Below are 13,579 nucleotides of genomic sequence, written 5' to 3'. Positions count from 1 at the left end.
CATTTTTCTGATCACAGCATGATTGTGTCAAAACATAGTCAACACTGTCAGAACACACTTTTCTTTGTTAATTTGACTGTTATAAATTAATAACAGCAGACAAACAAAATCTAAAGTTAAGAACATAAGGGTCAAGAGCCCAACTAATGCACACACCCATCCCCATAACGGTGGCTTACAATTTATGATTTTCTCCTTCAGAGATTCTGCTTGTTAACATCAGGTGTCTTCAATAATGCTCAATCATCACTAAATTAATCACTTAATTATCTCATTAACTTCTCTAACTTCTTTCTTAATTTAACACTGGAGTTTTAGCTTTGTAGTAAATGCCGCTCCATCTGAAAGCAGGTGAAGGCGATTTACTACTAATCAATTAACCGGCTGGTATTGTTCACCCAATACCACAGGAACTGAGGTGTAAATCCTTGGAATGTAGAGCCGGTCGGTGCTCAAAGCTACAGTAAATTTCCCAGTGTTGAATTAACACCACTCAGTGTTCATATGGGAACCACCAGCAGGTGTTAAAGTAACACTGAAGCAGTGTTAGAGTTAATAAGATACTGAAGTGATTAATTTAGTGATGATTGTTTGATTATTGAAGACACCTGATGATAATAAGCAGAATCACTGAAGGAAAGAGAAACACAAGAACTACAACTGACTTCAGCCACAGCTTTAGATGAAATCAACTGAAAATACATTAAATCTCTCTCGCAAACCAGACTGACTGTATTGCTGTCGTTTGTCTAAAGTTCTTTTTTGAGAATGAACAGGGGTTTAGATTTTGAAGATTTATTGAAAATGTGTGTTTACCATTATGGTGATCGGTGTTTGCTTTAGTTGGCCAGTTTGACTCTGGGCTTCTTATGTTAGTTTTTGCAAAAGTGTTAACCAAAACACAAATTGGTGCAAAAGAAGCCATTAACAAGGACAATCAGCTGATATAACTTACAACATCATAAAGAAAAGTTTTTACAAATTACAGTATTTTTTTTTTCGCAAACAGATGCAGTAACACTTTACAATAATGTTTTATTAATGTTGGTTAATACATTAGTGAACATGAACTAACCATAAACAACACCTCTGTTCAGCATTAGTAAATCTTTGTTAATGTTAGTTAATACAAATACAGCTGTTCATGGTTTGTTCATGTTAGTTGACAGTGCATGTACTAATATTAACAAGATTTTAATAATGCATTAGTAAATGTTGAAATTACCATAAACAGAGAAAAATAAATGCTTTATAAGTGCAGTTCTGCACACCTGCAGTAGCGGGACAGTGACAGTGAAAGGGTTAACTGTTAGGTCATCTGCAGGTCAAAGGTCAGATCTTACAGTACACTGAATACTCCAGTGCTTCAGTTCCCAACTGGTTTTGCTTCCAAATCCAAATGTCCAAAATGTATTTCAATTCAAATATTTTTCATGTTTTTTTGAGGATGAGTGTTTTCAGGACAGAACCTGCCCATCTGGCTTCTGTCTAATTTGATGAGCTTCTACCAAATGATGGATGAATTTGCAACAAAATGCTGACTTTTGACATCAACAACAAAAGATACAGACAGTGTTTTCTCATCTCTTTTAAAACATTTTATAATTCTCCACAGTAATATATTTGCTGTAGCTGCATTAATTATTGTTGCCGTCTGTCACGTGTGATCCACCGCTTCTCTCTAGACTATATAAACTACCTGATATCATATATAATCTCAGTTTCATCATCAATAATAACAGTTTCTCCACTCACCTACAGCGGCAAGAGTAAAACTGACATTGTCACTCGTGACTGTCGGCTTCACCAATGTAGAAATGAGTTTCTCACTGGTTTTCAACACAAGGTTTCCATAGGAGGCGAGTTTAGCTGGGCTAGCTGATGATGATGACTCGAAAATCTTCCCTGAAGCTTTGAAGGCCAGAGTCAAAATGTTGGTCACAGTCTAGTTTAATGATCAGATAAACAGAGTCCCAGTAAATATCAACAGAGCGAATAAGACAGCACTGGTAATCATGTCAATCATCTATTATCTACATTATGGAACTGACAAATATTTCATTATCATTTTTCTCTTGAAGACTTACAGTCACAGAGAGCACTTGAGTTGTGATGTTCTCCATCTGCTCAAGAAGATTTTGGAAGCAGTTCTGACCCTGAAATCACAATTGTAAAAGCAGTATTTGTTGATTTTGATCATGTTTTCAATATGAACAGAGAACCAAACATGTATTGTTACTGCACTGAAGGCCACTGTGAAGGTTCAGTGATGTTACACACAACACAACACAAATCTAGGAAAGCACAGTCATATTTCACATAACAGTTGCTTCTTCTATTGCACTACTCTTTGAACTAATTATCTGTTTCCAATCCAAAGTTGCAAGTTTAACTTGAGCAAAAAAAAAACATAAACAAAAAAAACCATATATACAGATATATATATATATATACTTTTTCATATTTTATGTATATATATATCCGGAAAGTATTGATTGTGTATTTTTCGGTAATTATAGTGTAACTATAAAGTAAGTATGTGTAGGTATAAGGGAACAATATGTAATATTGGGGGAATAAAGGGGTAACTATCAGGAAAATTAACACATTATTTATACTGTAAGTATTTTTTAATTAAGGGGTAATTATCTGTGTAGTTACAGGGTAAGTATGAATCTACAGGCTGTAAATTAAAGTGGTTCTTGTTCCCCTCTTGTTTCGTGTAGTTACCCACTGAGCAAAGGCGTACGTTGAAAAGACGTCCACTGAGGAGCCAGAATGAAAGTTTTTATGACGTCTGTTTTTGACGTGTTCTGCACGTCCGATATAGACGTTCATGGAACCTCAAGGTTAAAAACCTGTTCAAATTGTGGACATATTTTCCATTTATAATTGCAAAGCAACTCACAGACAGTGTGTGTTTGTCCAGAAATCATAAAAAATAAAAGAAACTTAGCTCACACCTTTAGACACTTTAGAGAACTTATCATCTGTAATTCACACATCTTTGGATCGTGAGAGAATCGTGGGATTCAATCCAGGATCTTCTTGCTGTGAGGAGACAGTGTTTCCCACTGAGACACTGGTGCTGCCCTTAATCACAGACATAAGACACACTTTGACTATTTCTGTCAGACGTCTACAGAAGCTCTTACTGAGAATTAACAGAGCTTTAGATGTTGATGTTTATGTTTTATTTGAAGTCACCATTGTGGTGGGAAGCGTTTGCTTTAGTTGGGCTCTTGGTCCCCGTAGTTGTGATTGCTTTTCTTTGGCAGCTGTAACTGTGTGTGTGAAAAACAATATATGGCTGAGAAATCGAAGACAAAGTGACTTCAAGTGTTGTCAGCTCTTTGTTGATGACTTAATCATCAGAAGTCTAGAATCTGATGTTGTGCTTTTCAGTTTTATGTTCTTGTTTGGCAAATAATAATTTGTTTATATACTATAACTTTGTAAATTCACTGTATCGGGACTAATAGCAATAAAATAATCACTTCTCCTGAAAGATGATAAAAAAGCATGTGCACATTGTTTTGAGAAAATATTTCACATAGTCACACGCAGACATCAAGATTTTGCAAATGATTCACAACAACGGTAACAATCATAATAAAAAAACTTAATGCTGCAATGCATGATGGGTAGCTTCAAAGTACAAAACTCATGCTTGATTGTCACCGTTGTTGTGAATCATATGCAAAATCTTGATGTCTGTGTGTGACTATGAGAAATATTTTCTCAAAACAATGTGCACCTGTTGTTTTTTCATCTTTCAGGATGAGTGATTAGTTTATTGCTATTGGTGTCAATACAGCAGATTCACAAGGTTACAGTGGCTATAAACAAATTATTACTTGCCGAACAAAAATATAATACTCAAAAGCACAACATCAGATTCTACACTTCTGATGATTTAGTCATCAACAAGGAGCTGACAACACCTGAAGACACTATCTTTGCTTTTTCAGCCATAACTATTGTGTTTCACACACACAGTTATAACATCCAAAGAAAAGCTAACTCAAGTACAGGGACCAAGAGCCCAACTAAATCAAACGCTTCCCACCACAATGGTGCTTCAAATTAACCATAAGTATCAACATCTAAAGCTCTGTTAATTCTCAGTAAGAGCTTCTGTAGACGTCTGACAGAAATAGTCAAAGTGTGTCTTATGTCTGTGATTAAGGGCAGCACCAGTGTCTCAGTGGGAAACACTGTCTCCTCACAGCAAGAAGATCCTGGATTGAATCCCACGATTCTCTCACGATCCAAAGATGTGTGAATTACAGATGCTAAGTTGTCTAAAGTGTCTAAAGGTGTGAGCTAAGTTTCTTTTATTTTCCTGATTTCTGGACAAACAAATGGAAAATATGTCCACAATGAGCACATTTTAACTAGTTTTTAACCTTGAGGTTCCATGAACGTCTATTTTGGACGTGCAGAACACGTCAAAAACAGACGTCGTAAAAACTTTCATTCTGGCTCCTCAGTGGACGTCTTTTCAACGTACGGCAAAGACATTGAAAAGACGTCTTTTGGACATAACTTTGCTCAGTGGGTACAGGGTACAATAAGTACAATAAACATGTACAAAATCTGATATCACTCTGAAATATTTATTTGTAAAACAACTTAATCCAAAACAGATTGGACGCTTCTTATTCATTTTTAAAAAATAAACTTTTCATTTCAAATAATAACATCCAGACAGAAAGAGGCACGTTTTGTCCCTTTTTTGTTTCTCTTGCTTGTCTTCGTCTTCTTGTTCCTCTTCTTTATCGTTATTTCCACTGATGGATCTTAAGATGAATCCCATGTCTTTTGATATGTTGTATTATTATTTATTAAAATAAAAAGTACACCAAGAAATGTTCTCATAATTTACTAATCTTTTCTTTTTCTGATCAGCTGTTGCCAGTGCATGCAAGAAGCTTCAAGCTTTCATGACGTTCTCGCGCAAGTTTCATCTGAAAGACACGCGAGAACTGCTGTCTCTGTCTTCAAGTCTTGTTTGTTTTTCATTGCTATTATCATATATTATATTATTGTTTGTATACTGTTGTGAGCATTAACAAAATAAAAACCGACAGCTTCCGACATCCGCATGACCTCGGCGTGCCACGTTTCAAGTTACGTCAAGCGTGAAATCAACCCTCGTACGCACGCGCAGATGACTGCTGGTCGGAAGAGATAGTCTACAGTTTTAAAATTTAAAATATTGTTATTTTTCTTACAAACACTTGTCGTTTCACTTCAGAAGACATTTATTCATTCATTGGTTTGATGCTTGAACTTTTAGGAACCCAAATGAGTTTTCATTAGCAGAGATTATTTATTTTTCTGTGTTCATATGAAGAAATAAAGTTGTATACATCTTGGATGGCATGAGGGTGAAAGACGAGTAAACGCTGAGGACATTTCTGCGTGCACTGTATCTTCAGTGTAGAAAACAAACCCACTGAGCAAAGTTATGTCCAAAAGACGTCTTTTCAATGTCTTTGCCCCTAGAGGTGTACGTTGAAAAGACGTCCACTGAGGAGCCAGAATGAAAGTTTTTATGACGTCTGTTTTTGACGTGTTCTGCACGTCCGATATAGACGTTCATGGAACCTCAAGGTTAAAAATTAGTTCAAATGTGCTCATTGTGGACATATTTTCCATATTTGCAAAGCAGCTCACAGACAGTGTGTGTTTGTCCAGAAATCATGAAAATAAAAGAAACTTCGCTCACACCTTTAGACACTTTAGACAACTTAGCATCTGTAATTCACACATCTTTGGATCGTGAGAGAATCATGTTTACATTACGTGTTTGCAGTTTATATTAAGAAATGTTCCTTTTCAGTGGACTCAAATTAAATGTTTACAGTACAAACACTGTATGATTACTAGTTTTAAAATGAGAACTGTTTGAAGCGATCAGTTTTTCAAATGAAAAGAGTTACCTTTCATGGTATTATTACGGTAACATACTTGAAAAAAGGAGAGCTGTAAATAAACAGTAGAGGGCTGTAAATTAACAGTACATTGCTGGCAACCACAGCTGCCAGTAGATTACCGTTATTTTACAGCACAATTTTTTTACAGCTACACTCTCAAAAAAAAAAAGATTACAAAATTACAAAAAAAAGAAACAAGTGGGGTCCGTGTAACGCTTCACAATTCAATTTTCAGACCATATAGTGCAAATGCAAAAATTAAAATATTGAAACAAACGTCCATTTTTTCCATTTTCTCGGTTACTTCATCAGTGGATTTTTGCCATTTTCTCTCCTTTTTTCAAATTTCCTTTTGCTAAATTATGACTTAAGAAATTATCTTTTGAATAAATTGAAATCTAACCGATTTTATTTTCCTTCTATTTTTTTCCCCAATTTACGTGGACTGTGCCATATAGCGGGGGGAGGTCGCGGACTGTTTTACATCGTTTATGTAGGCTATAGCCTGCGTGCACGTTGAGAAGTAACTTATAGTTTAAAAGGCTAACACAGAGGACGCCATAGTTTTTATTGTTAATAACTGTGCTAAATGTAGAATTCAGGTCTGGCCATCGGGAGCAGCGGGCAAACCGGTGGCCTGGCTACTATTTCGCCCGCTGCTTTGTATTTATCTATACTTATTTGTTATTAGTGCACGCACACACACATACACACACACACACACACACACACACACACACACACACACACACACGTGCACACACACTCACGTGCACACACACACACACACACACACACACACACACACACACACACACACACACACACACACACACACACACACACACACTTTATTATAGGCCTATTGATGCATGCCTCAATGTACCCGAATGATTTAAGGACTCGCCATTTGATAATTAACGGCTTGTAATGAACCGAGTTAATGACTGCTAAATTTAAGGGCACGAGAAGATGTGAGAAGCAGTATATTCAATGAAAAGTTCAATGTTGCCGTGGAAACGAAGAATGATGATCACTCAGTGAAAACAATAACATCGGCAAAGGAGTTTATTTAGGCCCAAATATTTTGTATGTTTGCATGTAGGCTAGGCTAAGATGTGAATAAAAGCTAACAAAAATTTGCCGAACTTTATAACTTTAACAAAATTATAAAGAAAGAAAAAGTGAAAGACAGTCACAGACATAGGCTACCAATTCAGATAGATTTTAAACATTAATAATAACTTCTAATACAAGAAGAAAAAGTGAAAAGAGAGAGAGAGCATTTTCTTGTGGTGCCCCCCTGAGCACTTGGTGCCCTATGCGCAGCGCGTGATATGTGTAATGGGAGCGGTGGCACTGTGCATTTGTCACACGTCCATGTCTGAAAAGCAGAAGCAAGCTCAGCGTAAAATAGACTCTTCCGCTGCCTGTATCAGTGGCAGTGCCCATAGCACGAAAGTATCGTAATTTATTGATGTAGCCTGCAGTTCATAACAGCCACGGGTAACAGGTGCCATGGACCGCTCATGTTCGCATCAGTGGTATAACTTTAACCTAGACATCACGGACCCCGGTGCACAAATATCATAACTATCTAAAATAGGCCTACTGTAATATATTGTATGTTATACTGTAATACATACAGTGAGGAAAATAAGTATTTGAACACCCTGCTATTTTGCAAGTTCTCCCACTTAGAAATCATGGAGGGGTCTGAAATTGTCATCGTAGGTGCATGTCCACTGTAAGAGACATAATCTAAAAAAAAAAAAATCCAGAAATCACAATATATGATTTTTTTAACTATTTATTTGTATGATACAGCTGCAAATAAGCATTTGAACACCAGAGAAAATCAATGTTAATATTTGGTACAGTAGCCTTTGTTTGCAATTACAGAGGTCAAACGTTTCCTGTAGTTTTTCACCATGTTTGCACTGCAGGAGGGATTTTGGCCCACTCCTCCATACAGATCTTCTCTAGATCAGTCAGGTTTCTGGCCTGAGTTTGAGCTCCTCCAGAGATTGTCTATTGGGTTTAGGTCTGGAGACTGGCGAGGCCAAGCCAGGACCTTGATATGCTTCTTACAGAGCCACTCCTTGGTTTTCCTGGCTGTGTGCTTCGGGTCATTGTCATGTTGGAAGACCCAGCCTCGACCCATCTTCAATGCTCTAACTGAGGGAAGGAGGTTGTTCCCCAAAATCTCGCAATACATGGCCCCGGTCATCCTCTCCTCAATTCAGTGCAGTCGCCCTGTCCCATGTGCAGAAAAACACCCCCAAAGCATGATGCTCCCCCCCCCCCATGCTTCACAGTAGGGATGGTGTTCTTGGGATGGTACTCATCATTCTTCTTCCTCCAAACACATTAAGTGGAATTATGACCAAAAAGTTCTATTTTGGTCTCATCTGACCACATGACTTTCTCCCATGACTCCTCTGGATCATCCTAATGGTCATTGGCAAACTTAAGACGGGCCTGGACATGTGCTGGTTTAAGCAGGGGAACCTTCCGTGCCATGCATGATTTCAAACCATGACGTCTTAGTGTATTACCAACAGTAACCTTGGAAACGGTGGTCCCAGCTCTTTTCAGGTCATTGACCAGCTCCTCCCGTGTAGGACTGGGCTGATTTCTCACCTTTCTTGGGATCATTGAGACCCCACGAGGTGAGATCTTGCATGGAGCCCCAGTCCGAGGGAGATTGACAGTCATGTTTAACTTCTTCCATTTTCTAATGATTGCTCCAACAGTGGACCTTTTTTCACCAAGCTGCTTGGCAATTTCCACGTAGCCCTTTCCAGCCTTGTGGAGGTGTACAGTTTTGTCTCTAGCGTCTTTGGACAGCTCTTTGGTCTTGGCCATGTTAGTGGTTGGATTCTTACTGATTGTATGGGGTGGACAGGTGTCTTTATGCAGCTAACGACCTCAAACAGGTGCATCTAATTTAGGATAATAAATGGAGTGGAGGTGGACATTTTAAAGGCATACTAACAGGTCTTTGAGGGTCAGAATTCTAGCTGATAGACAGGTGTTCAAATACTTATTTGCAGCTGTATCATACAAATAAATAGTTAAAAAATCATATATTGTGTTTTCTGGATTTTTTTTTTTAGATTATGTCTCACACAGTGGACATGCACCTACGATGACAATTTCAGACCCCTCCATGATTTCCAAGTGGGAGAACTTGCAAAATAGCAGGGTGTTCAAATACTTATTTTCCTCACTGTATATTCTAGAAAGAAAGACGCTTTCAGCCTTACTCAAAGGCCGCGGAAACATGGCCAGTGGGTTCTTTACGCAATCCATTCCCCGCATTCTTATTTTGCTTCTTATGTATTAAATATACAGGCCATTAGTTTATGAAACCTTGATCAAAATTAAAATACAATTTATAGAAAAAGAAATTCACTTTAAAGAAATGATTTCTGCAAAACAACACTCAATAAAAATCATGTCTGACCCCACTCCTTGTCTCCAGACATATTGCACGTCTTATAGCCTATATCTTACTCATGCTGCTCACTTTTCATCATCAACATATGAAATTAAAACAATAATTCAATAAGCTAATATTTAAACATATAGCCTAACTATGAATCTAAATAGGCTACGTTTGCATGTAGCCTACTCCACTCCAAACGCTTCAAAAATGTATTTTGTTTATTAACGCAAAGTTTTTAATTTCAAATTTAATTTCTAAATTCAGTTCATATTTCCAACAAACGAAATTCCGAGCCAAAATAACGAAGTGGTAAAAAAAACTGCAAAAATTAAAAATATTAAAGAATTTGCGTGCGCTTTTGTCGGCATGAGTAAGATGGAAACATGGAGTGGAGTCAGACATGATTTTTGTTGAGTGTTGTTTTGCAGAAATCATTTCTTTGAAGTGAATTTCGTTTTCTATCAATTGTATTTTAATTTTGATCAAGGTTCATCTAATTGCCTGTATATTTAATACATAAGAAGCAAACCAAGAACGCCGGGAATGGATTGACATGTGTAACGAACCCACTGGCCATGTTTCCGCGGCCTTTGAGTAGCCTAAGGCTGAAATAGCGTCTTTCTGGGTTTTTTTTTTGTGTTACTTTTTTTTTATTTTGAATGTTCTTCAAATCTCCTTTTACATCAATTACTTGCACTCAGAAACAATATCCTTTACAGGGGATCATAACATTCACGCATCCTTACATGTATGATCAATTCCGCAGAAAAATATTTCCAAAAGTACAAGGAAAAGAAGAAATAAGAAATTATTAACAACATTTAAAATAAAAAATTTGAACAAACCAAACATCAACTTAAAACAAAACATGGGTTGTATTCAAGTTCCCCTGGCAAATATAACCAGTTAATTCTAATGGTCCTCCATCACCATCATTAATGGTGCCCATCTTTCAATAAAAAGTTCCCTCTGTAATCTCAATGAATATGTAATTTTTTCCATAGTGTAAATATTTCTCAAAATTGTTAGCCATTCAGCTTGGTTTGGTGGCTCACTCTTAAGCCATTTTATTGTAATTGCTTTCTTTGCTGCTATCAGTAATATCTGTAATAAATACATATTTTTCCTACACTGTAAAATCCAACAGTGATTCTAACTAACACTTTTTAGTTAACTTTACTTAGTGTCTTAACTCAATTGAAAAAATCTAGTAATCTGTACTATTCACATACTATTCCTTGTTTACTCAGAAAAAACAAGTTAAGATTAATTGATTGGTTTGAGTGCCATTTTGTTAAGCAAAAAAAAAAAAAAAAATTACCATTATGGTGATAAGTGTTCACTTTGGTTGAGCACTTGGAACATTTATATTATTAAAACTCTCTTTCTGATGCAGCGATGCAACAAGAAATCACAGTTATTTGGTTTCAAAGGAAGAGAAGTAATAAATAGGTTGCTTTTAAAAGTTGACCTAGCTTCTGACTGAATAATTAACTATAGTTAATGAGTCAGAAATTAAGATCATCTTTTAAAATTAACCTATGTAATATTTTCCTTTGTCATATAATGATCATTTACAATTGTATTGCTAACACTTACGTCATAAACACCTGTGGAACTTTTAAATGAGTTGATATAATCCCTCTATATTTGTAACAATATCTTGCAGCTGATCATGCTTGAGTCACACACAGACTTCAACATTCAGCATGCAAAACACAACAATGGTAACATCTATGGTAGCTAAACTAAGTCAAGAGTAAACCTAAATTAAAAGATCAAGTACTCTCTACAGTTCTTTTTTAGCCACTAGAACTCTTGTGTAAGTGAACTATACTAATTAAGCATTTGTTAGCACAACATAATATTCCTATTTCACTTTACTTGGTTTTTTTAAGGCAATCGGTTTGCATGCTTTTTTCAAGTAAGTCTAACTAATTCGATTTTACAGTGTACTGTGTATCACAGCTGGTTTAATCCCTAGGATTGCTATCAGAGGGTCTCTTATCAGGTCAACATTCAGTACTTTATTAATATATGTAAAAATGGATTTCCAAAAGTTATCCAACAAAGGGCATTGCCAAAAAATATGTGAGTGAGTAGCCATTGTCTCTCCACACCCCCTCCAACACTGACTTGATTGATTCGGATTCATTTTAGCCACAACTTGTGGTGTTCTGAAAAATCTGTTATTTATTTTCCATTGAAATTCCTTCCAAAAATTGACGTTTGTGACTTTATGAGCCTGAGTACATACCTCCAACCAAACTTCTTCACTTATTTCGAGCCGTAGCTCCCTAGTCCACTTGTCTTTCACATAGAATGAATTATCTCTTGTCATTGAAGCAATGATTTTATAAACATTGCTTATTGGTTTCCTCATATGTTCTCCACCCTGAATTTTTTATAAATACCGTTCTAAAAGGGAGGGCTCTATTAATCTGTTCCAGTTTGGGTGTTTCAGTATGAAACTCCTTAATTGTAGGTACCTGAAAAAGTCTGTTCTTGGTAGTTTAAACTCTATTCTCAGTTGTTCAAATGATTTGAAGTTGTTATTACTAAATAATTTGTGTACATAATGAAGGTTCAAAAGTTTCCAGTTTTTGAATCCTGCGTCTTTCTGTTTTTAATACATTTTTTGAATATATGTCTTAATTACAGTAGGCCCATTATAGACAGTTATGATATTTGTGGCTGCACCGGGGTCCATCATTACTAGGTTAAAGTTACACGCTTATCATTACTGATCCATGGCACCTGCTACCCATGGCTGTTATGAACTGCAGGCTTCAATCAATAAATTGCAACAATTTCGTGCTATGGGCACTGCTACTGATACAGGGAGCGGATGAGATATTTTTCTGCTTTTAAACAAGTGTGACAAAGGCATGGGCTAAATACATTCTCTAATGTGGATACAGACATATATACACACATCACTATACAACACCTTATTAGGAGAAAATACGTCGTTTTAATGAGAAAAATGTTGTTTTAACGACAAAAGTTCTTGTTATTACGAGAAAATTGTTGTTTTTACGACATAAGATCTTGTTATTACGAGAAAAGATGTCGTTTTAACGACATAAGATTTTTTTTTTAATTTATACTTTGTTTTACCAGGGTAGTCACATTGAGACAGTAGTCTCTTTTTCATAAGATCTCGTTATCATGACATAATTGTGTGAAAAAAATAATATGTATGTGGCAGCAATGCGTCACCGTAATATTTACATAAGGCAAAATGTTTCAAATCTATCTGAATTGGTAGCCTATGTCTGTGACTGTCTTTTCACTTTTTCTTTCTTTATAATTTTGTTAAAGTTATAAAGTTCAGCAAATTTTTGTTAGCTTTTATTCACATCTTAGCCTAGCCTACATGCATACATACAAAATATTTGGGCCTAAATAAACTCCTTTGCCGATGTTTTGACTTAGTGATCATCATCATTCTTCGTTTCCACGGCAACATTGAACTTTTCATTGAATATACTGCTTCTCACATCTTCTCGTGCCCTTAAATTTAGCAGTCATTAACTCGGTTCATTACAAGCCAGCCGAGAATGATAGGCTTTGATATGCCTATGTATATGTAGGCTATATAATGATATGCTGCAAGTCAAGAGTAGCGGATTCATAATTTGTATTGGTTAATTATCAAATGGCGAGTCCTTAAATCATTCGGGTACATCGAGGCATGCATCAATATAATAAAGTAGGTGTGTGTGTGTGTGTGTGTGTGTGTATGTATGTGCATGCGTGCACGTGTGTGTGTGTATGTGTGTGTGCGTGCGTGCACTAATAACAAATAAGTATAGATAAATACAAAGCAGCGGGCGAAATAAGTAGCCAGGCCACCGGTTTGCCCGCTGCTCCCTATGGCCAGACCTGAATTCTACATTTAGCACAGTTATTAACAATAAAAACTATGGCGTCCTCTGTGTTAGCCTTTTAAACTATAAGTTACTTCTCAACGTGCACGCAGGCTATATATAGCCTACATAAACGATGTAAAACAGTCCGCGACCTCCCCCCGCTATATGGCACAGTCCACGTAAATTGGGGAAAAAAATAGAAGGAAAATAAAATCGGTTAGATTTCAATTTATTCAAAAGATAATTTCTTAAGTCATAATTTAGCAAAAGGAAATTTGAAAAAAGGAGAGAAAATGGCAAAAATCCACTGA

General features: G+C 36.4%; 1 protein-coding gene across 1 annotated transcript in view; it reads right to left on the bottom strand.

Annotated features, from left to right (window-relative positions):
- LOC307122947 (adhesion G protein-coupled receptor E2-like) overlaps nt 1–13,579 on the bottom strand; it is a 93,769-nt gene that overhangs the window by 18,310 nt on the left and 61,880 nt on the right. Inside the window, exons 10-11 of the mRNA XM_079811290.1 lie at nt 2,088–2,156; nt 1,756–1,945 (exon numbers count right to left, since the gene is read on the bottom strand). Coding sequence (XP_079667416.1) covers nt 1,756–1,945; nt 2,088–2,156 — 259 coding nt within the window. The remainder of the gene's footprint in view (nt 1–1,755; nt 1,946–2,087; nt 2,157–13,579) is intronic.

The sequence above is a fragment of the Gobio gobio genome (genome assembly GCF_949357685.1).
Source record: "Gobio gobio genome assembly, chromosome: 3".
In the NCBI taxonomy this organism is placed as follows: domain Eukaryota; kingdom Metazoa; phylum Chordata; class Actinopteri; order Cypriniformes; family Gobionidae; genus Gobio; species Gobio gobio.
Note: the sequence above shows the minus strand (reverse complement) of the source record. Positions and strands in the feature narration are given on the sequence as shown.